We start from the raw sequence: 23,409 nt of genomic DNA on the forward strand, positions 1-23,409 counted from the left end.
AAACTAGACCCCTCGAGGAACATAACAAGGGGTAAAGTGACCCTTAATACCCCACAGGTGATTCACGACTTTTGCAAATGTAAAAAAATAAATACATTTTACCTAAAATGCTTGGTTTCCCCAAAATTTTACATTTTTAAAAAGGGTAATAGCAGAAAATACCCCCCAAAATTTGAAGCCCAATTTCTCCCGATTCAGAAAACACCCCATATGGGGGTGAAAAGTGCTCTGCTGGCGCACTACAGGTCTCAGAAGAGAAGGAGTCACATTTGGCTTTTTGAAAGCAAATTTTGCTCTGGGGGCATGCCGCATTTAGGAAGCCCCTATGGTGCCAGGACAGCAAAAAAAAAAAAACACATGGCATACCATTTTGGAAACTAGACCCCTTGGGGAACGTAACGAGGGGTAAAGTGAACCTTAATACCCCACAGGTGATTCACGACTTTTGCATATGTAAAAAAAAACATTTTTTTTTTACCTAAAATGCTTGGTTTCCCAAAAATTTTACATTTTTAAAAAGGGTAATAGCAGAAAATACCCCCCCCCCCCAAATTTGTAACACAATTTCTCCTGAGTACGGCGATACCCCATATGTGACCCTAAACTGTTGCCTTGAAAGACGACAGGGCTCCAAAGCGAAAGAGCGCCATGCACATTTGAGGCCTAAATTAGGGACTTGCATAGGGGTGGACATAGGGGTATTCTACGCCAGTGATTTCCAAACAGGGTGCCTCCAGCTGTTGCAAAACTCCCAGCATGCCTGTACAGTCAGTAGCTATCTGGCAATACTGGGAGTAGTTTTGCAACAGCTGGAGGCTCCGTTTTGGAAACAGTGGCGTACCAGATGTTTGTCATTTTTATTGGGGAGGAGAGGGGGGCTGTGTAGGGGTATGTGTATATGTAGTGTTTTTTACATTTTTTTATTTTATTTTGTGGTAGTGTAGTGTTTTTAGGGTACAGTCGCACGGGCAGGGGTTAACAGTAGTTTCTCGCTGGCAGTTTGAGCTGCGACAGAAAATTTGCCGCAGCTCAAACTTGCAGCTGGATACTTACTGTAAACCTCCACCTATGTGAGTACACCCTGTACATTCACATTGGGGGTGGGGGAATACCTCCAACTGTTGCAAAACTACAACTCCCAGCATGTACGGTCTATCAGTGCATGCTGGGAGTTGTAGTTTTGCAACAGCTGGAGGCACACTGGTTGTGAAACACCGAGTTTGGTAACAAACTCAGTGTTTTGCAACGAGTGTGCCTTCAGCTGTTGCAAAAGCTACAACCCCCAGCATGTACAGACAGTGGAAGGGCATGCTGGGACTTGTAGTTATGCAACAGCTGGAGGCATACTACTTTGGCTGGGGATTGTAGTTATGCAACAGCTGGAGACACACTGGTTTGCTACTTAACTCAGTGTTTCACAACCAGTGTGCCTTCAGCTGTTGAAAAACTACAACTCTCAGCAGTCACCGACAGCCAACGGGCATGCTCGGAGTTGTAGTTATGCAACCAGCAGATGCACCACTACAACTCCCAGCATGCACTTTAGCTGATTGTGCAAGCTGGGAGTTGTAGTTATAAAACAGCTGAAGGTACACTTTTCCATAGAAAAAATGTGCCTCCAGCTGTTGCAAAACTATAAGTCCCAGCATGCCCATAAGGGAATGCTGGGAGTTGTGGTGGTCTGCCTCCTGCTGTTGCATAACTACAGCTCCCAGCATGCCCTTTTTGCATTCTGGGAGCTGTTGCTAAGCAACAGCAGGAGGCTGTCACTCACCCAACTGCTGATCCACGCTGCAGGTCAGTCCCGCCGCCGCTGCTCCTGGGGCCCCAATCCCAACAGGGACGCCGGGGATCGGGGTCCCCAGCTGCCGGGGTCCTCTTCCCGCACCCGATCACGTCCTCCGGAAGAGGGGCGGATCGAGTTGCGGGAGTGACACCCGCAGCAGGTGCCCTGAATGGTTGGCCGGTAAACCGGCCAACGAATCAGGGCGATCGTGAGGTGGCACCAGTGCCACCTCACCCCTGCTGGCTATGGCTGTTCGGGGCCGTCTCTGATCAGCCAGTAATTCCGGGTCACCGGGTCACTGGAGACCCGATTGACCCGGAATCCACCGCAGGTCGCTGGGCTGAATTGTTCAGCGATCTGCGGCCATCGCCGACATGGGGTGTCATCATGACCCCCCTGGGCGATATGCCGCGATGCCTGCTGATTGATACCAGCAGGTATCGGGCACCGGCTCCGCTCCAACTGGCTGCGGGGGGGCGGGAATGGACAGGACGTACCCCTACGTCCTCGGTCCTTAAGGACTCGGAAACGGGGGCGTAGGAGTACGTCCATTGTCCTTAAGGGTTTAAATTGAGAACAGCACACACATTTAACGTATCTGTAGGTCTTCCACCTGATGGAGGCCAACACTCATGATGTACAGGAGTATACTTTTTTTTTTTTTAGACATTCTTATAATATGTCAACAAAAGTTAGATTTTATTTCCATCATTTACACTTTCAAAATAACAGAAAACAAAAAAATGGCATCTGCAAAAGTTTGGGCACCCTGCAGAATTTATAGCATGCACTGCCCCCTTTGCAAAGCTGAGACCTGCCAGTGTCATGGATTGTTCTCAAACATCATCTGGGAAGACCAGGTGATGTCAATCTCAAAGGTTTTAAATGCCCAGGCTCATCTGACCTTGCCCCAACAATCAGCACCATGGGTTCTTCTAAGCAGTTGTCTAGAAATCTGAAACTGAAAATAGTTGATGTTCACAAAGCTGGAAAAGGCTATAAGAAGATAGCAAAATGTTTTCAGATGTCAATATCCTCTGTTCGGAATGTAATTAAGAAATGGCAGTCATCAGGAACAGTGGAAGTTAAAGCAAGATCTGGAAGACCAAGAAAAATATCAGACAGAACAGCTCGCAGGATTGTGAGAAAAACAATTCAAAACCCACGTTTGACTGCACAATCCCTCCAGAAAGATCTGGCAGACACTGGAGTTGTGGTACACTATTCCACTATAAAGAGATACTTGTACAAATATGGTCTTCATGGAAGAGTCATCAGAAGAAAACCTCTTCTACGTCTTCACCACAAAAATCAGCGTTTGAACTTTGCAAATGAACATATAGACAAGCCTGATGCATTTTGGAAACAAGTTCTGTGGACCGATGAGGTTAAAATTTAACTTTTTGGGCGGAATGAGCAAAGGTACGTTTGGAGAAGAAGGGGAACAGAATTTAATGGAAAGAACCTCTGTCCAACTGTTAAGCATGGGGGTGGATCAATCATGCTTTGGGGTTGTATTGCAGCCAGTGGCACAGGGAACATCTCACGAGTAGAAGGAAAAATTGATTCAATAAAATTTCAGCAAATTTTGGATGCTAATTTGATGCCATCTGTGAAAAAGCTGAAGTTAAAAAGATGATGGCTTCTACAAATGGATAATGATCCTAAACACATCTCGAAATCCACGGGGGATTACATCAAGAGGCGTAAACTTAAGGTTTTGCCATGGCCTTCACAATCTCCTGACCTCAACATAATTGAAAATCTATGGATAGACCTTAAAAGAGCAGTGCGTGACAGACAGCCCCGAAATCTCAAAGAACTGGAAGACTTTTGTAAGGAAGAATGGGCAAAGATATTAACTCTGCAGGGTGACCAAACTTTTGCAGATGCCATTATTTTGTTTTCTGTTATTTTGAAAGTGTAAATGATGGAAATAAGATCTAACTTTTGTTGACATATTTTAAGAATGTCTAATGTGTAATTTGATGCACATTAATGCAAAATTTATATAGTGACAATAATCTGATGTACAATGCAAGTGTCTTATATAGTGGCAGAGAGTTCAGGAAATAAACAGATTCACTCACCCGGGATACCTGCTAGCAGGAATCTTTATTCACATGCGGTTAAAAGTGTACAGCGGGTAGAAGCAGAGAAGAAGCCTCACAGCGACAGACTGTTTCCTGTGCTCCAAGCGCAGGAAACAGTCTGTCGCTGTGAAGCTGCTCCTCTGCTTCTACCCGCTGTACGTTTTTAACCGCATGTGAATAAAGATTCCTGCTAGCAGGTATCTCAGGTGAGTGAATCCGTTTATTTCTTGAACTCTCCACCAGTGCTTATCTTTTTTGGAGCTTCTGTGAAGCTCCAAAGGTTATTTAACTGGTGTCTAGTATCCCAGGAGGAGTTGGTTTTGGTCAGCAGTGCCGGACTCACCTGCTTCTATCAGTGTCTTGGAATCTTATATAGTGACAATAATCTGATGTATAATGTGTCTTATATAGTGACATCTAGGTGACCCACAAAACTGTCCACCTTTGCATTTATGGGAGTCTTCCCTTACCCTGTGATGTGAGGGGCTGCTGATCCTCCATCATGACGTCCTTGTACTGATCCTTGTGTCCTTCTAAATACTCCCACTCCTCCATGGAGAGATAGACAGTGACGTCCTGACACCTTATAGGGACCTGACAGACACAATGATACGGTCATCATCCGGACACATTATACCTGGGTGATATGGTGTGATGTCCCAGCATTCCCTGCAGCGCTCACCTCTCTGCTCAGTATCTGGATAATCTTATTGGTGAGCTCTAGGATCTTCTGCTCATTGCTTCTTGCACGTATCAGGGACTGAGGTGGAGGCACCATCATGGGGCTTCTGATCTCACTCCCCCCTCCTGACATCATGGGGTAGGTGCTGGGATGATCATACACACCAGATTTCTTCACCACCATGTAGTCCTGTATATAGAGACACACTGATCCATATCATTATATCACTCCCTGTTTACAGTGTGATGCCATGAAAGATATCTCAGTCTCTCACCTCTCCAGAAAGCAGGTAGATGATCTCCAGCGTGAGGTTTAGTATCTGCTCAGCCATGTTGTGACTCTTGTAAGTCCTGTCTGTGTCCATTCTTGAGTGGTCGGTCACAAGAAGGACTAATATTCTATTAATGGGGAGGACTGTATTCTGCAGGAATCTAGAGAAAGAACAAGACAAGCCATATTCAGGAATAACAAAAATAAATAATATAAACACAGAAAACCTGACATCAGAGACTGTGCAGTAACTGACATGGAGGAGGAGGCATCAATGCAGTGACTGGCACAGGGGGGAGGAGGCATCAGTGCAGTGACTGGCACAGGGGGGAGGAGGCATCAGTGCAGTGACTGGCACAGGGGGGAGGAGGCATCAGTGCAGTGACTGGCACAGGGGGGAGGAGGCATCAGTGCAGTGACTGGCACATGGGGGAGGAGGCATCAGTGCAGTGGCTGGTACAGGGGGGTGAGGCATCAGTGCAGTGACTGGCACAGGGGGAGGAGGCATCAGTGCAATGGCTGGTACAGGGGGGTGAGGCATCAGTACAGTGGCTGGCACAGGGGGGAGGAGGCATCAATACAGTGACTGGCACAGGGAGGAGAAGGCATCAATGCAGTGACTGGCACAGGGGGGAGAAGGCATCAATACAGTGACTGGCACAGGGGGGAGAAGGCATCAATACAGTGACTGGCACAGGGGGGAGAAGGCATCAATACGGTGACTGGCACAAGGGGAGGAGGCATCAATGCAGTGACTGGCACAGGGGGGAGGGGGTATCAGTGCAGTGACTGACCTGGGGGGAGGGATCAGTGCAGTGACGGGTTTGGGGGGAGGTATCAGTGCAGTGACTGGCTTGGAGGGAGGTATTGGTGCAGTGACTGGCTTGGAGGGAGGTATCGGTGCAGTGACTGGTTTGGGGGGAGGTATCAGTGCAGTGACTGGTTTGGGGGGAGGTATCGGTGCAGTGACTGGCACAGGGGGGAGGAGGTATCAGTGCAGTGACTGACCTGGGGGGAGGGATCAGTGCAGTGACGGGTTTGGGGGGAGGTATCAGTGCAGTGACTGGCTTGGAGGGAGGTATCGGTGCAGTGACTGGTTTGGGGGGAGGTATCAGTGCAGTGACTGGTTTGGGGGGAGGTATCAGTGCAGTGACTGGCTTGGAGGGAGGTATCGGTGCAGTGACTGGTTTGGGGGGAGGTATCGGTGCAGTGACTGGTTTGGGGGGAGGTATCGGTGCAGTGACTGGCTTGGAGGGAGGTATCGGTGCAGTGACTGGTTTGGGGGGAGGTATCAGTGCAGTGACTGGCTTGGAGGGAGGTATCGGTGCAGTGACTGGTTGGGGGGAGAGGTATCAGTGCAGTGACTGGCTTGGAGGGAGGTATCGGTGCAGTGACTGGTTTGGGGGGAGGTATCAGTGCAGTGACTGGTTTGGGGGAGAGGTATCAGTGCAGTGACTGGCTTGGAGGGAGGTATCAGTGCAGAGACTGGTTTGGGGGAGAGGTATCAGTGCAGTGACTGGCTTGGAGGGAGGTATCAGTGCAGTGACTGGTTTGGGGGAGAGGTATCAGTGCAGTGACTGGTTTGGGGGAGAGGTATCAGTGCAGTGACTGGTTTGGGGGGAGGTATCAGTGCAGTGACTGGTTTGGGGGAGAGGTATCAGTGCAGTGACTGGTTTGGGGGGAGGTATCAGTGCAGTGACTGGTTTGGGGGAGAGGTATCGGTGCAGTGACTGGTTTGGGGGAGAGGTATCAGTGCAGTGACTGGCTTGGAGGGAGGTATCAGTGCAGTGACTGGTTTGGGGGAGAGGTATCGGTGCAGTGACTGGTTTGGGGGAGAGGTATCAGTGCAGTGACTGGTTTGGGGGGAGGTATCAGTGCAGTGACTGGTTTGGGGGAGAGGTATCGGTGCAGTGACTGGTTTGGGGGAGAGGTATCAGTGCAGTGACTGGCTTGGAGGGAGGTATCAGTGCAGAGACTGGTTTGGGGGAGAGGTATCAGTGCAGAGACTGGTTTGGGGGAGAGGTATCAGTGCAGAGACTGGTTTGGGGGAGAGGTATCAGTGCAGTGACTGGCTTGGAGGGAGGTATCAGTGCAGTGACTGGTTTGGGGGAGAGGTATCAGTGCAGTGACTGGTTTGGGGGAGAGGTATCAGTGCAGTGACTGGTTTGGGGGGAGGTATCAGTGCAGTGACTGGTTTGGGGGAGAGGTATCAGTGCAGTGACTGGTTTGGGGGGAGGTATCAGTGCAGTGACTGGTTTGGGGGAGAGGTATCGGTGCAGTGACTGGTTTGGGGGAGAGGTATCAGTGCAGTGACTGGCTTGGAGGGAGGTATCAGTGCAGTGACTGGTTTGGGGGAGAGGTATCGGTGCAGTGACTGGTTTGGGGGAGAGGTATCAGTGCAGTGACTGGTTTGGGGGGAGGTATCAGTGCAGTGACTGGTTTGGGGGAGAGGTATCGGTGCAGTGACTGGTTTGGGGGAGAGGTATCAGTGCAGTGACTGGCTTGGAGGGAGGTATCAGTGCAGAGACTGGTTTGGGGGAGAGGTATCAGTGCAGAGACTGGTTTGGGGGAGAGGTATCAGTGCAGAGACTGGTTTGGGGGAGAGGTATCGGTGCAGTGACTGGTTTGGGGGAGAGGTATCAGTGCAGTGACTGGCTTGGAGGGAGGTATCAGTGCAGTGACTGGTTTGGGGGGAGGTATCAGTGCAGTGACTGGTTTGGGGGAGAGGTATCGGTGCAGTGACTGGTTTGGGGGAGAGGTATCAGTGCAGTGACTGGCTTGGAGGGAGGTATCAGTGCAGAGACTGGTTTGGGGGAGAGGTATCAGTGCAGTGACTGGCTTGGAGGGAGGTATCAGTGCAGAGACTGGTTTGGGGGAGAGGTATCAGTGCAGTGACTGGCTTGGAGGGAGGTATCAGTGCAGAGACTGGTTTGGGGGAGAGGTATCAGTGCAGAGACTGGTTTGGGGGAGAGGTATCAGTGCAGAGACTGGTTTGGGGGAGAGGTATCAGTGCAGAGACTGGTTTGGGGGAGAGGTATCAGTGCAGTGTCAAACAGGAGGTATTGAGCGTCAGAGTAGAAACAGCTAGGAAGGAAGAGGAGTCTTGCTGCTACTTTTAGGATGGACTGGAGAGGGGAGAGTTTAGAGAAGGGAAGATCTATTAGTAAAGAGTTACAACAGTCAAGGTGAGAATAAATCAGAACAACAATGAGAGTTTCAGCTGATTTTGGAGATGTTTATGAGGTGCAAGTGACAAGAACGTGAGAGGAAATGAATATAGGAAGTAACATTACCCCAAGACAGCGAGCCTGCTCCCCGGGAGATATACTAATACCACACACCCAAATGGAAGTGTCAGGTCTAAGTACATTAGTCAAGGGAGGAAACACCAGAAATTTGGTTTTAGCAAGATTCAGATATAAGGAGGACATCAGACAGTCTCTGGTGTATTGTAGGAGTGCAGGGGGGGGGGGGATGTCATTAGATATATATATATATACAACACACGCCTCTTGAATTGTAACAACCAAGTAAATCCTGTTGCCGAGAGACACGATTACCTGGACGTCTATGGGAACCAGAGATATGTAGAAGAGAAGAAATAAACCATGAAAACATTTACTGACTCCACACGAGATTCCTGCTCACTGTACATGAAGGACCTTTGATGATGTCATAATCACATGACCAAGCATCCATACCAAGTACAACCCATGTGACTGATCATGTGATCACGACATCATGAAAGGTCCTCCATCCTCTGAAACTGACATAGACAAACGGTGGCATCCTATTAGCAGAACTATTGAAGTTTTTGATGTGTTTTTTCTGTGCACACAGCCTTACTAAGTATACAATGAGAAAAAGGGATCTGAAGTGGTTTTTCATTTTAGGGTGCGTTCACGCGCTATTTCTTTTTGCGGGTTTTCCTCTGCGTATTTGAAAGGGGGTGGGCTCTTCTCGGCTATCCGCAGCAGATTTTCTACGTAGGAATTTACGCTGTGGAAAATCCGCTGCAAGTCAGTAGGGACTGCAGCAGATTTTCCGCAGCGTAAATTCCGCCGCGGAAAATCTGCTACAGACAGCCGAGAAGAGCCCGCCCATTTTCAAATACGCAGAGGAAAACCCGCAAGAACAAATAGCGTGTGAACGCATCCTTATTAAGCTTTTTTAGTGTGTTTTTGCCTTTTTTTGCACTTTTGTATGAGTGCAGCGAAAAATAACTTATCCCCCTATCCAAAGTATAGGGAATAAGTTATAGATGCAAGGAAGTCCGAGCACTGGGATCCCCACGATCTCCTGAATGGGGCCCTCGCAGTCTGCCAGAAGAGGCCTTTCCGACCCCCGCAGGAAGCCGCAGCCGACAGACCCCTTTCATGTATCTCTATGGGATACATGGAGGGGCTTGTCGGCCGGCGCTCCCTGCGGGGGTCGGAACGCTTCTGGCAGACTGCCAGGGCCCCATTCAGGAGATCGTGGGGATCCCAGTGCTTGGACCACATGCGATCTTTGTAAATAACTTCAATTAAAATATCTTAATCCTTCCAATAATTATCCACTGCTGAAGTTGAGTTGTTCTTTTCTGTCTGACAACAGTGCTCTCTGCTGACATCTCTGTCTGTCTCGGGAACTGCACAGAGTAGAAGAGGTTTGCTATGGGGATTTGCTTCTACTCTAGACAGTTCCCAAGACACGTGTCATCAGAGAGCACTTAGCCAGAAAAGAACAACTAAACTTAAGCAGCTCATAAGTACTGAAAGGATTAAGATTTTTTAATAGAAGTAACTTACAAATCTATTTAACTTTCAGTTGATATATAAAGCCAGTTGATATATAAAAGAAAGTTTTTTCCTGGATAACCCCTTTAACTTATCCCCTTATCCTTTGGCTAGATACTTTTATATTTTTGTACCGCTTAAAAAAAAATCTAATCAGTAATCTAAAATCGCCCTATTTTGACCACCTATAACTTTTTCATTTTTCTGTATATAGGGCGGTATGAGGGCTCATTTTTTGCGCTGTCATTATTACTTTTTATTGATACCACATTTGCATATATAAAACTTTTATATCATTTTTTATAAATTTTTTCTTTAATAAAATGTGACAAAAAAAGCTGGATTTTGGGACTTTTTTTATTTTTTTTTACATTTACGCCGTTCACCGTACGGGATCATTAACATTATATTTTGATAGTTCGGAGATTTACGCACGCAGCAATACCAAATATGTTTACAAAATAAATTACGCTGTTTGGGGGTAAAATGGGAAAAACTGACAATTTTTATTTTTATTGGGGGAGGGGATTTTTCACTTTTTTTTACTTTTTATTTAAAAAATTGTAAACTTTTTTTTTACACTTTTTATGTCCCCATAGAGGACTATCTATAGCAATCCTTTGATTGCTAATACTGTTCAGTGCTATGTATAGGATATAGCACTGATCAGTGTTATCGGCTATCTCCTGCTCTGGTCTGCTCGATCTCAGACCAGAGCAGGAGACACCGGGAGACGGCCGGGGTTAAGTGTGGAGACCTCCGGCCGCCAATACAGATGATTGGATCTGCGGGCGATCCGATCATCTATTTTATTATGCGCATTGCCGCAGATGCCGTGACCTGTACAGATCACGGCATCTGAGGGGTTAATGGCGGACATCTATGCGATCGCGGATGTCGGCCATTACCGGCGGGTCCTCGACTTCGGCTAGCAGCCGGAACCTGCCGTGTATGACGCGAACACCGCTCCGATGCTCGCGGTCATACACAGGATGTAAATGTACGTTCTGGTGCGCGAAGTACCACCAAACCAGGACGTACATTTACGTCCGTGGTCGTTAAAGGGGTACTCCGGGGGAAAACTTTATTTTTTCTTTTTTTTATCAACTGGTGCCAGAAAGTTAAACAGATTTGTAAATTATATAAGATACAAGGAGAAGATGAAAAAAGTCGTCAAACTCGCCAGTGCTTCTTTTTCAGGGTTACTTCTTTATTATATACTCACATATAAAACATTGTGCAGAGGGGGAGAAAGGATCACAGTGGGGGGTATTCACTGTCAGGCGGCAGAATCTGTTTCACTCGGTATTCGAGCTTCTTCTGGCCAGATTTGTAAATTACTTCTATTTAAAAAATCTTAATCCTTCCAGTACTTATTAGCTGCTGAATACTACAGAGGAAAGTCTTTTCTTTTTGGAACACAGAGCTCTCTGCTGACATCACGAGCACAGTGCTCTCTGCTGACATCTCTGTCCATTTTAAGAACTGTCCAGAGTAGGAGAAAATCCCCATAGCAAACATATACTGCTCTGAACAGTTCCTAAAATGGACAGAGATGTCAGCAGAGAGCACTGTGCTCGTGATGTCAGCAGAGAGCACTGTGCTCGTGATGTCAGCAGAGAGCACTGTGTTCCAAAAAGAAAAGAATTTCCTCTGTAGTATTCAGCAGCTAATAAGTACTGGAAGGATTAAGATTTTTTTAATAGAAGTAATTTACAAATCTGTTTAACTTTCTGGCACCAGTTGATTAAAAAAGAAAAAAAAAATGTTTCCCTCCGGAGTACCCCTTTAATGTGCCAGAGGAAGTGGTCAGTCGACTTCTTCTGAACTACAGGATGACATCATGCTGCTGCTATCTCTGCAAAACTGCATGTGGAGTGAACCGACACCAAACCACTTAGTCTGGGTTCACACCACGTTTTTGCAATACAGTTCCCATATACGTTTTCAATTTGAAGACCGTACGGAACCGTATTGAAAACCGTATGTCAAACGATGCATCCGGTTGCATCTGTTTTGCATCCTGTACGGTTTTGTCCGTTTTTCATCCTGTACGGTTTTGTCCGTTTTGGATCCTGTACGGTTTTGTCAGTTTTTTTCTCGTACCCAAAACTGTAATCTACCACGGCTTTTTGTCCGGGTGAAAAACCGTATTAAAACGTATACTTTTTTTTTTACCATGAGAGTCAATGGGAACTGTACAGAACTGTATGTGCGTACGGTTCCATCCAGTTTTCACCGTACGGTTTTTGACTTTGCACAGTTTTTTCCTTGGAATTTCAATCAAACAAGTGAAACTTTATTCATAATGGAATGAAAAGTTAAAAACGTATACGTTTTTTTCTTAAAAAACTGATGCAACCGGACATCATCTTTCAAACCGTATACTGATTAAAATTTGTACACACGTTTTGATACAGTTTAGTCAGGTTTTGAGGAATCTGTTTTTCATCAAAAACCTGATACGGGAACTGTATTTCAAAATTGTGGTGTGAATGCAGCCTTATTAGGCTCAGCAGTTTAGGTTTCTGGTTGCTGGAGTTGAGCCAGGTGATTAGGTTGGTCTTATTAGGTAAACTTCAGTGATGAGACTTCACCCTTTCCCTCTGTAAAGTCAAAGTAATCATGAGAAATGTAGGCAGCATGAAAAACTCATTTTTGATGTCAACAGTAAATTTAGCTGTAGTGACCAGTGTCGGGCAGCAGCTGCCAAGGCAAATAAAATCATGGGGGGCATAAATAGGGGCATAGATGCCCACGACAAGGAAAGAATTCTACCACTGTACAAATCACTAGTCAGACCACACATAGAATACTGTGTACAGTACTGGTCAGACCACACATAGAATACTGTGTACAGTACTGGTCAGACCACACATAGAATACTGTGTACAGTACTGGTCAGACCACACATAGAATACTGTGTACAGTACTGCTCAGACCACACATGGAATACTGTGTACAGTACTGGTCAGACCACACATAGAATACTGTGTACAGTACTGGTCAGACCACACATAGAATACTGTGTACAGTACTGGTCAGACCACACATAGAATGCTGTGTACAGTACTGGTCAGACCACACATAGAATACTGTGTACAGTACTGGTCAGACCACACATAGAATACTGTGTACAGTACTGGTCAGACCACACATAGAATACTGTGTACAGTACTGGTCAGACCACACATAGAATACTGTGTACAGTACTGGTCAGACCACACATAGAATACAGTGTACAGTACTGGACAGACCACACATAGAATACTGTGTACAGTACTGGTCAGACCACACATGGAATACTGTGTACAGTACTGGACAGACCACACATAGAATACTGTGTACAGTACTGGTCAGACCACACATGGAATACTGTGTACAGTACTGGTCAGACCACACATAGAATACTGTGTACAATACTAGTCAGACCACACATAGAATACTGTGTACAGTACTGGTCAGACCACACATAGAATACTGTGTACAGTACTGGTTAGACCACACATGGAATACTGCGTACAGTACTGGTCAGACCACACATAGAATACTGTGTACAGTACTGGTCAGACCACACATGGAATACTGTGTACAGTACTGGTCAGACCACACATGGAATACTGTGTACAGTACTGGTCAGACCACACATAGAATACTGTGTACAGTACTGGTCAGACCACACATAGAATACTGTGTACAGTACTGGTCAGACCACACATAGAATACTGTGTACAGTACTGGTCAGACCACACATAGAATACTGTGTACAGTACTGGTCAGACCACACATAGAATACTGTGTACAGTACTGGTCAGACCACACATAGAATACTGTGTACAGAACTAGTCAGACCACACATAGAATACTGTGTACAGTACTGGTCAGACCACACATAGAATACTGTGTACAGTACTGGACAGACCACACATAGATTACTGTGTACAGTACTAGTCAGACCACACATGGAATACTGTGTACAGTACTAGTCAGACCACACATAGAATACTGTGTACAGTACTGGTCAGACCACACATAGAATACTGTGTACAGTACTGGTCAGACCACACATAGAATACTGTGTACAGTACTAGTCAGACCACACATAGAATACTGTGTACAGTACTGGTCAGACCACACATAGAATACTGTGTACAGTACTGGTCAGACCACACATAGAATACTGTGTACAGTACTGGTCAGATCACACATGGAATACTGCGTACAGTACTGGTCAGACCACACATAGAATACAGTGTACAGTACTGGACAGACCACACATAGAATACTGTGTACAGTACTAGTCAGACCACACATAGAATACTGTGTACAGTACTGGACAGACCACACATAGAATACTGTGTACAGTACTGGTCAGACCACACATAGAATACTGTGTACAGTACTGGTCCGACCACACATAGAATACTGTGTACAGTACTGGTCAGACCACACATAGAATACTGTGTACAGTACTGGTCAGACCACACATAGAATACTGTGTACAGTACTGGTCAGACCACACATAGAATACTGTGTACAGTACTAGTCAGACCACACATAGAATACTGTGTACAGTACTAGTCAGACCACACATAGAATACTGTGCACAGTACTGGTCAGACCACACATAGAATACTGTGTACAGTACTGGACAGACCACACATAGAATACTGTGTACAGTACTGGTCAGACCACACATAGAATACTGTGTACAGTACTGGTCCGACCACACATAGAATACTGTGTACAGTACTGGTCAGACCACACATAGAATACTGTGTACAGTACTGGTCAGACCACACATAGAATACTGTGTACAGTACTGGTCAGACCACACATAGAATACTGTGTACAGTACTAGTCAGACCACACATAGAATACTGTGTACAGTACTAGTCAGACCACACATAGAATACTGTGCACAGTACTGGTCAGACCACACATAGAATACTGTGTACAGTACTGGGCATCAGTGTACAAGAAAGATATAGTGTAGCTGGAGAGGGTTCAAAGACGGGCAACCAGGGTAATACGGGGAATGGGAGGACTACAGTACCCAGAAAGATTATCAGAATTAGGGTTGTTTAGTTTAGAAAAAAGAAGGCTTTGGGGAGACCTAATAACTATGTATAAATATATCAGGGGACAGTACAGAGATCTCTCCATGATCTATTTATACCCAGGACTGTATCTATAACAAGGGGGCATCCTCTACGTCTAGAGGAAAGAAGGTTTCTACACCAGCACAGACGGGGGTTCTTTACTGTAAGAGCAGTGAGACTGTGGAATTCTCTCCCGGAGGAGTTGGTCATGGTGAACTCTGTAAAAGAATTCAAAAGGGGTCTGGATGCATTTTTGGAGAATAATAACATTGCTGGTTATGGATGCTAGATTTATAGGGACAGAACGTTGATCCAGGGATTTATTCTGATGCCATATTTGGAGTCGGGAAGGAATTTTTACCTCTAGTATGAGGGTTATTTTGCCTTTCTCTGGATCAACTCAGTAGGGACTCATTAGGGATATAGGTTGAACTTGTGGGACTCTGGTGTTTTTTCAACCTGAATCAAGATGGGCAAAAACTCATGCCTGCCACATCAGTTAAAACAGGTAAGCACAAGGCATATACAAGAACCTAATAAATAATAGCCTATGCTGCACTATATAAAAAAAGATTTAAAAAAATAACAATTCCTGGATTGCTTCCTTAACATAAGTTTATCTACTGTTTCCATTCACAAATAGAATTGTAAATTCAGCTCTGTAGTATAATACTTTTTTATACATTTTATATCTACACTGATGTCTCATTGTGGTTAGTGTCACAGGTTGAGAGCCTTCCACCAGCTGGGGCAAAGTGTGGGACCTACTCCATCTTCTACTAGCAGCAAGCCCCGAATGACCACCACATCTGTCTACACCTGGGGAGCCTCATCCAATGACATCATAGATTACTCTGGCCCTCATTTACGGTACTTAGAAAATCGGGTTGTAAGTCAATGTTGCTTTCTTACCCGACTGCTTTTTTCCCCTGGTATTTATTATTATGTCGCATCCTGTTTGTCGCACGTGGGTTTTGTTGGTTTTGGTTTCCAACTCCTCTGAGCTGTCGGGAAAAAATCCACAACAATTCAACAAATTCGGGTTGGAAACCTTTATAAATACGTGGGAAAGCTCAGAAATGTCGGGTAACGCCCCTTTTTCGGGTTTGGGAGAATCCACATCGGGTCCGTGGGGAAAAAATTTCGCATCGTGTCGCAGACTGGCGCACCATGTCTGCGACATGGCGCAGACAAAGATGCGACAAAAAAACCCGACAAAAGAAGTCGGGTTTAGAATAGTAAATGAGGGCCTCTGTCTCTTATACTCCCTTTAGCCGAGGCGCATGCTCTCTATCACCCAAAGTGCAAGAAAGAGTGCAAACATGTCCCACTAAAAAAAATGTGCACAAAGGATGCGGTCTATAGCAAAGCCCTTCTCCAATAGGAGAGAGCCCCCCTTAACAAACCTACCCTTCACCTCCGGGCAAAAAGGCACCTGCAAAGGTCTGGGTTCAATGTCCCTTTTTGCCGAAGCTACTAAGGGACCAAAAATGCACCTGGTGTCCACCAAGGTATGAGCCAAGGAGACGTATACTGATGGCGTCTCAGCCAAAGCCAAGATGCCTGGGGGTTGCAGGGAGGTGTGGAACCTGATGGTCGCACACACCTCCCCTAGACCACCAGGGGGGACACCCAGAAGGGCTACCGCTCCCTGACAAATCCTGTATACAAACAAACACGTATAATGGCACAGTGACAAACAACTTGTAACCATTACTGCGTTAGTTTTCCCATTCTTCGCAGGACATTTCAATCACTGATCATTAAACTGGCTCTTCCACTGACGGATATTTTTTACATGTAACAAAACCTAATATCTCGGTAACATTTTCGCAATGTTACAAACCAGAAAAATCTAATTTGTGGCAATTTTCACATTTTTCTTTTAAACGAAAAAGTTCAAACTATAAAAGTGCTTTTGCTCCCATGTACATATTCTTATGTGCAAAAGGATTTATGGGTAAAATGTTCCCCATGTTCTGCTCAAAGTAAAGTGGCCCCCTCCGTGTGCAGTCTCTGATGCAGAACCAGTTGTTTTTTGTTAGTATAAGATTTTTCACATTCTGAACATGCAAATGGCCTCTCCCCAGTGTGAATCCTCTGATGGACAACAAGACTGAATTTCCGGTTAAAGCTTTTCCCACATTCCAGACACGAGAACGGCTTCTCCCCGGTGTGAGTCTTCTGATGCCCGACAAGAATTGATTTCATGGCAAAACTTTTGCCGCAGACCGGACAGGAATACGGCCTCTCCCCAGTGTGAGTCCTGTGATGTCTAACCAGATCTGACTTGCGGGTAAAACATTTGCCACAGTCTGAGCATAAATATGGCTTCTCCCCAGTGTGAATTTTTAGGTGGTCGTAAAGATTTGATTTGTATGAAAAACATTTTTCACATTCTGGACATGGAAATTGTCTCTCATCTCTATGAATTGTTTTCTGTGTTGAACAATTTAATTTGTTTCTACAATACTCCCTGTATTCAGACCATGGAAAGGGTCTAGGAACCTGTGGCTGATCTGGTGATGGTTCTGTGGGAGTAGTGGAATCAGAGGGTGGATCTCCACTATGGTTAGTATGTGTGATGTTGTTATGTTCTTCTTCACAGTCTGAGTATGAAAGCAGGTGTCCATCTGAGCCCCTGGAGAGGTCGTCTCCTAGAAATGAAAACTGATTATATTCTGTTTTTGCAACAAAATCAATATTTTATAAGGTTCCACTTTTCCATTGCTATTAAGATTCAATAGAAATCACCAAGGTAATGATCAGAAGTCAACAGTCTTTAAAAGGGCACTGTCAGATATAAAAACTTTTTATATGTTGTACTACTTGGCAAAACAATAGTTTTTCTAAAGAAATAATTTTTATTAAAGAAAACTGCCTTTGAAAGTCCTACCACTAGGGGCCCCCATACCTCCTGGGACACTGATGAGTCCAACAGCAGCATGAGTGTGTCCAAGGGTCATGGACATGAGATGGCTGATTGACAAGGTTGCAGGAGGAACACACCCTGCAGCAACACTGCTGTAACACCAATCATGTGCCTCCAGCTGTTGCAAAACTACAACTCCAAGCATGCCTAAACAGTCAAAGGATGTCTGGGCATGCTTTTAGTTTTGCAAAAGCTGGAGGCAGAATGAGGGAGGAGGAGGAGTCATCACAGTGCAGGCAAGAGAGGGACACGCCCCCTCCCTTTGACAAGATGGAAAAGACGTTGAGCAGCTGTAATATGATATTTTTTGTGAAATATCGGTGATAGAGACATATAAATTACATGTACATGACCAGGATGAGGTACTGAGTAACATATAACAGTATTGTTTTTTTGTGGGATCTGACAGGTATGCTTTAACCCCTTAAGGACCAGGCCATTTTACACCTTAGGACCAGAGCATTTTTCGAACATCTGACCACTGTCACTTTAAACATTAATAACTCTGGAATGCTTATAATCATTATTCTGATTCCGAGATTGTTTTTTCGTGACATATTCTACTTTAACATAGTGGTAAATTTTTGTGGTAACTTGCATCCTTTCTTGGTGAAAAATTCCAAAATTTGATGAAAAAACTGAAAATTTTGCATTTTTCTAACTTTGAAGCTCTCTGCTTGTAAGGAAAATGGATATTCAAAATAATTTTTTTATTCACATATACAATATGTCTACTTTATGATTGCATCATAAAATTGACAAGTTTTTACTTTTGGAATTTTCCAATTTTTCACAACATTTTCAATTCAGTTCAGGTTTGAAGTGGATTTGAAGGGTCTTCATATTAGAAATACCCCATAAATTACCCCATTATAAAAACTGCACCCCCCAAAGTATTCAAAATGACATTCAGTCAGCATTTTAACCCTTTAGGTGTTTCAAAGGAATAGCAGCAAAGTGAAGGAGAAAATTCACAATCTTCATTTTTTACACTTGCATGTTCTTGTAGACCCAATTTTTGAATTTTTACAAGGGGTAAAAGGAGAAAATGTATACTTATATTTGTAGCCCAATTTCTCTCGAGTAAGGACATACCTCATATGTCTATGTAAAGTGTTCGGCGGGCGCAGTAGAGGGCTCAGAAGCGACAAAGGGATTTTGGAGAGTACGTTTTTCTGAAATGGTTTTTGGGGGGCATGTTGCATTTAGGAAGCCCCTATGGTGCCAGAACAGCAAAAAAAAAACACATGGCATACCATTTTGGAAACTAGACCCCTTGAGGAACGTAACAAGGAATAAAGTGAGCCTTAATACCCCACAGGTGTTTCACGACTTTTGCATATGTAAAAAAAAATAAAAATATTCACTAAAATGTGTATTTCCCCCCCAAATTTCACATTTTTGCAAGGGTTAATAGCAGAAAATACCCCCCAAAATTTGTAACCCCATTTTCTTCTGAGTATGGAAATACCCCATGTGTGGACATCAAGTGCCCTGTGGTCGAACTACAATGCTCAGAAGAGGAGGAGGACCATTGAGCTTTTGAAGAGTGAATTTGTTTGGAATGGTAGTCAGGGGCCATGTGCGTTTACAAAGCCCCCAGTGGTGCCAGAACAGTGGACCCCCCCACATGTGACCCCATTTTGGAAACTACACCCCTCACAGAATTTAATAAGGGGTGAAGTGAGTATTTACACCCCATTGGCATTTGACAGATCTTTGGAACAGTGGGCTGAGCAAATGAAAAATTAAATTTTTCATTTTCACGGACCACTGTTCCAAAAATCTGTCAGACACCTGTGGGGCGTAAATGCTCACTGTTCCCCTTATTACATTACGTGAGGGGTGTAGTTTCCAAAATGGGGTCACATGTTGGGGGGTCCATTGTTCTGGCACTATGGGGGCTTTGTAAACACAAGTGGCCTTCAATTCCGGACACATTTTCTCTTCAAAAGCCCAATGGCGCTCCTTCTCTTCTGAGCATTGTAGTTCGCCCGCAGAGCACTTTACATCCACACTTGGGGTATTTTCTTACTTTTTTGGGGGCTTTTTTTCCTATTTTCCCTTGAGAAAATGAAAAATTTAGGGTAACACCAGCATTTTAGTGAAAAAAAATATTTTTTTTCATTTTCCCATCCAACTTTAACGAAAATTTGTCAAACACCTGTGGGGTGTTAAGGCTCACTATACCCCTTGTTACATTCCGTGAGGGGTGCAGTTTCCAAAATGGGGTCACATGTTGGTATTTATTTTTTTTCGTTTATGTCAGAACTGCTGTAAAATTAGCCACCCCTGTGCAAATCACCAATTTAGGCTTCAAATGTACATAGTGCACTCTCACTGCTGAGCCTTCTAATGCGCCCGCAGAGCATTTTGCGCCCACATCTGGGGTATTTCCGTACTCAGGAGAAATTGCGTTACAAATTTTGGGGGGCTTTTTTTGCTTTTACCTCTTGTGAAAAGAAAAAGTAAAGGGCAACACCAGCATGTTAGTGTAAAAAAAATTTTTTTTTACACTAACAGGCTGGTGTAGACCCCAACTTTTCCTTTTCATAAGGGGTAAAAGGAGAAAAAGCCCCCCAAAATGAATAGTGCAATTTCTCCCGAGTACGGAAATACCCCATATGTTGCCCTAAACTGTTTCCTTGAAATACGACAGGTCTCCGAAGTGAGAGAGTGCCATGCGCATTTGAGGACTAAATTAGGGATTGCATAGGGGTGGACATAGGGGTATTCTATACCAGTGATTCCCAAACAGGGTGCCTCCAGCTGTTGCTAAACTCCCAGCATGCCTGGACAGTCAGTGGCTGTCCAGAAATGCTGGGAGTTGTTGTTTTGCAACCGCTGGGGGCTCCGTTTTGGAAACACTGCCGTACATTACGTTTTTAATTTTTATTGTGGGGGGGGGACAGTGTAAGAGGGTGTATATGTAGTGTTTTACCCTTTATTATGTGTTAGTGTAGTGTAGTGTTTTTTAGGGTACATTCGCACTGGCGGAGGTTTACAGTGAGTTCCCTGCTAGGAGTTTGCGCTGCGGCGAAAAATTTGGCGCAGCTCATACTTGAAGCAGAAAACTTACTGTAAGCCTGCCCGTGTGAATGTACCCTGTACGTTCACATGGGGGGGCAAACCTCCAGATGTTTCAAAACTACAACTCCCAGCATGTACTGACAGACCCTGCAGGCTGGGAGTTGTACTTTTGCAACAGCTGGAGGCACACTGGTTGCAAAACCTTCAGTTAGGTTCTGTTATCTAACTCAATATTTTCCAACCAGTGTGCCTCCAGCTGTTGAACTACAACTCCTAGCATGTACTGATCACCGAAGGGCATGCCGGGAGATGTAGTTATGCAACAGCTGGAGGGATCGCAACTACAACTCCCAGCATGCTGGGATTTTCAGTTTTGCAACATCTGGAGAGCTACAGTATAGAGACCACTGCAAACTGTGGCCCTCCAGATGCTGCAAAACTACAAATCCCAGCTTGCCCAGACAGCAAACAGTTGTGTGGGCATGCTAGGAGTTGTAGTTTTGCAAGATCTGGAGGGCTATAGTTCAGAGACTACCATATAGTGGTCTCAAACTGTAGCCCTTTAGCTGTTGCAAAACTACAACTCCCAGCATGCCCAAACAGCTGTCTGGACATGCTGGGAGTTGTAGTTTTGCAACATCTGGAGTGCTACAGTATAGAGACCACTATATAGTGGACTCGGACTGCAGCCCTCCAGATGTTGCTAGGCAAGTTACCGGCTTCCGTCGGATCCAGGGAGCCTGCTGCACGACTTCGCCGACCGCCGATCTCCGACACCGATCGTCGCCCGCAGCCTCCGCAGATCGGTAAGTGGACTTCGGTGCCGGTCCTCTGTCGTTTCCCCATTCTGCCCCGCCTATTGTGGGTGGGCAGGACGGGGAAAACAAAAGTTAACCCCCCCCGCCCCGATCTGCTATTGGTGGTCGTATCTAGACCACCAATAGCAGGGATAGGAGGGGTGGCACCCCTGCCACCTCACTCCTATCTCTTCAGGGGGATTGTGGGTGTCTTAGACACCCGCGATCCCCCTTATATTCCGGGTCACCGGGTCAGCATAGACCTGTAATGACCTGGAATCGCGCAAATCGCAAGTGTGAATTCACTTGCGATTTGCGCCGATCGCCGACATGGGGGGGTCTGATGACCCCCCTGGGCATTTGCGCGGGGTGCCTGCTGATAAATATCAGCAGTCACCCCGGTCCGGTCCCCGCCCGGCGCGCGGTGGGGACCGAAATTCCCACGGACGTATGAGTACATGCCTGGTCCTTAAGAGGTTAAAGGGGTACTCCACTGGAAAGCATTTTCTTTTAAATCAACTGGTGCCAGAAAGTTAAACAGATTTGTAAATTAATTCTGTTAAAAAATCCCAATCCTTCCAGTACTTATTAGCTGCTGTATGCTCCAGAGGAAGTTCTTTTCTTTTTGAATTTCCTTTCTGCCTGACCACAACTGCTCTCTGCTGACACCTCAGTCCATTTTAGGAACTGTCCAGAGTAGGAGCAAATCCCCATAGCAACTCCGTGCAGTTCCTAACATGGACAGAGGTGTCAACAAAGAGCACTTGTGATCAGGCAGAAAGGAAATTCAAAAAGAAATGAACTTCCTGTGTATTATACAGTAGCTGCTAAGTACTGGAAGGGACTGGGATTTTTTTAATAGAAGTAATTTACAAATCTGTTTAAATTTCTGGAATCAGTTGATTTAAAAGAAAATGTTTTTTTAGTGGAGAACCCCTTTAAAGTGTCCTTGTCATTTAACAAAACGTTTGACTTGTCATAAGTTTCAATGGGCCAGAGTCTGAGTGTTCAGACCCCCACCAATTTAAGCTTACAGGGAGAAGCGTATGGCTGTGTGCTTCACTTCCCAGCTTGCTGCGATCTCTGTCCAGTTGCACTAGACAGGCCGCATTATACGTCTACAAAGCCCCTCTAGTGCGACTGGACAGAGAACGCAGTGACCTAGGGAGTGAAGCACACAGCTGCATGCTTTTCCCACTTTGTTCTAATTATCCTGGGGGTCAGAACAGACCCCAACCATTTTGGTATGTCTCTGTGACATGTGAAAAGTAATACTGCCGCTCAATCACTTGCCACAGCGATGTCCTATCTCAGCCAGTGATTGGCAGAATGGCAGTATGACATACTAGGCCCCAATATCACTTTGGGAACAAGCATGACGCCGCAGCTCAGGGAGAGGATTGCAGCAGGGTACCAGAGCAGGACGGGCACCATGGAAACGATGGAGGTGAGTAGAGATTTATTTTTTAGAATGGGCATTGTTCTAAACTCACCTGTGCTGATATTGGTAGCATTTTTTTCCTCATTATAAGGAAGATCACCTCCATAATACTCCTCATCCTCCTCTGTCTCTTCCACTTTCACAATAATCAGGTCATCGATCTACAAAAAAAGACAATAGATAAGGTAGGAAGTGTCCTGTTTCCATAGCTCTGTAATGTGCTCTTATCCTTCTACCTGTTGATGCTGTGACGCATTCAGATGTCCACTTGACCCATCCTGAGGACTGGGGCATCTCTCGGGTTTATCACTCCTACATGGTTTATCTGTAAAATGCACATATGCAGTGAGTGCAGGGTGACCATCTGAGGCAGTGTTTCCCAACCAGGGTGCCTCCAGATGTTGCAAAACTACAACTCCCAGCATGCCTGGACAGCCTTTGGCTGTCCAGGCATGCAGGGAGTTGTGGTTTTGTAACACCTTAAAGGGGAACCCCGTG

The 23,409-nt window shown here is 45.3% G+C and overlaps 2 protein-coding genes across 2 annotated transcripts in view; both read right to left on the bottom strand.

Moving 5' to 3' along the window:
- LOC130292016 (uncharacterized) overlaps window positions 1-8,749 on the bottom strand; it is a 125,938-nt gene extending 117,189 nt beyond the window's left edge. The window contains exons 1-4 of the mRNA XM_056541448.1: window positions 8,337-8,749; window positions 4,836-4,992; window positions 4,562-4,750; window positions 4,350-4,473 (exon numbers count right to left, since the gene is read on the bottom strand). Coding sequence (XP_056397423.1) covers window positions 4,350-4,473; window positions 4,562-4,750; window positions 4,836-4,992; window positions 8,337-8,449 — 583 coding nt within the window. The 5' untranslated portion in view covers window positions 8,450-8,749. The remainder of the gene's footprint in view (window positions 1-4,349; window positions 4,474-4,561; window positions 4,751-4,835; window positions 4,993-8,336) is intronic.
- A 5,594-nt stretch (window positions 8,750-14,343) lies between these two features.
- The window catches only part of LOC130290299 (oocyte zinc finger protein XlCOF7.1-like), a 30,036-nt gene continuing 20,970 nt past the window's right edge, over window positions 14,344-23,409 (bottom strand). Inside the window, exons 5-7 of the mRNA XM_056537716.1 lie at window positions 23,148-23,236; window positions 22,964-23,072; window positions 14,344-17,368 (exon numbers count right to left, since the gene is read on the bottom strand). Coding sequence (XP_056393691.1) covers window positions 16,695-17,368; window positions 22,964-23,072; window positions 23,148-23,236 — 872 coding nt within the window. The 3' untranslated portion in view covers window positions 14,344-16,694. The remainder of the gene's footprint in view (window positions 17,369-22,963; window positions 23,073-23,147; window positions 23,237-23,409) is intronic.

The sequence above is a fragment of the Hyla sarda genome, chromosome 9, assembly GCF_029499605.1.
Source record: "Hyla sarda isolate aHylSar1 chromosome 9, aHylSar1.hap1, whole genome shotgun sequence".
Taxonomy (NCBI): domain Eukaryota; kingdom Metazoa; phylum Chordata; class Amphibia; order Anura; family Hylidae; genus Hyla; species Hyla sarda.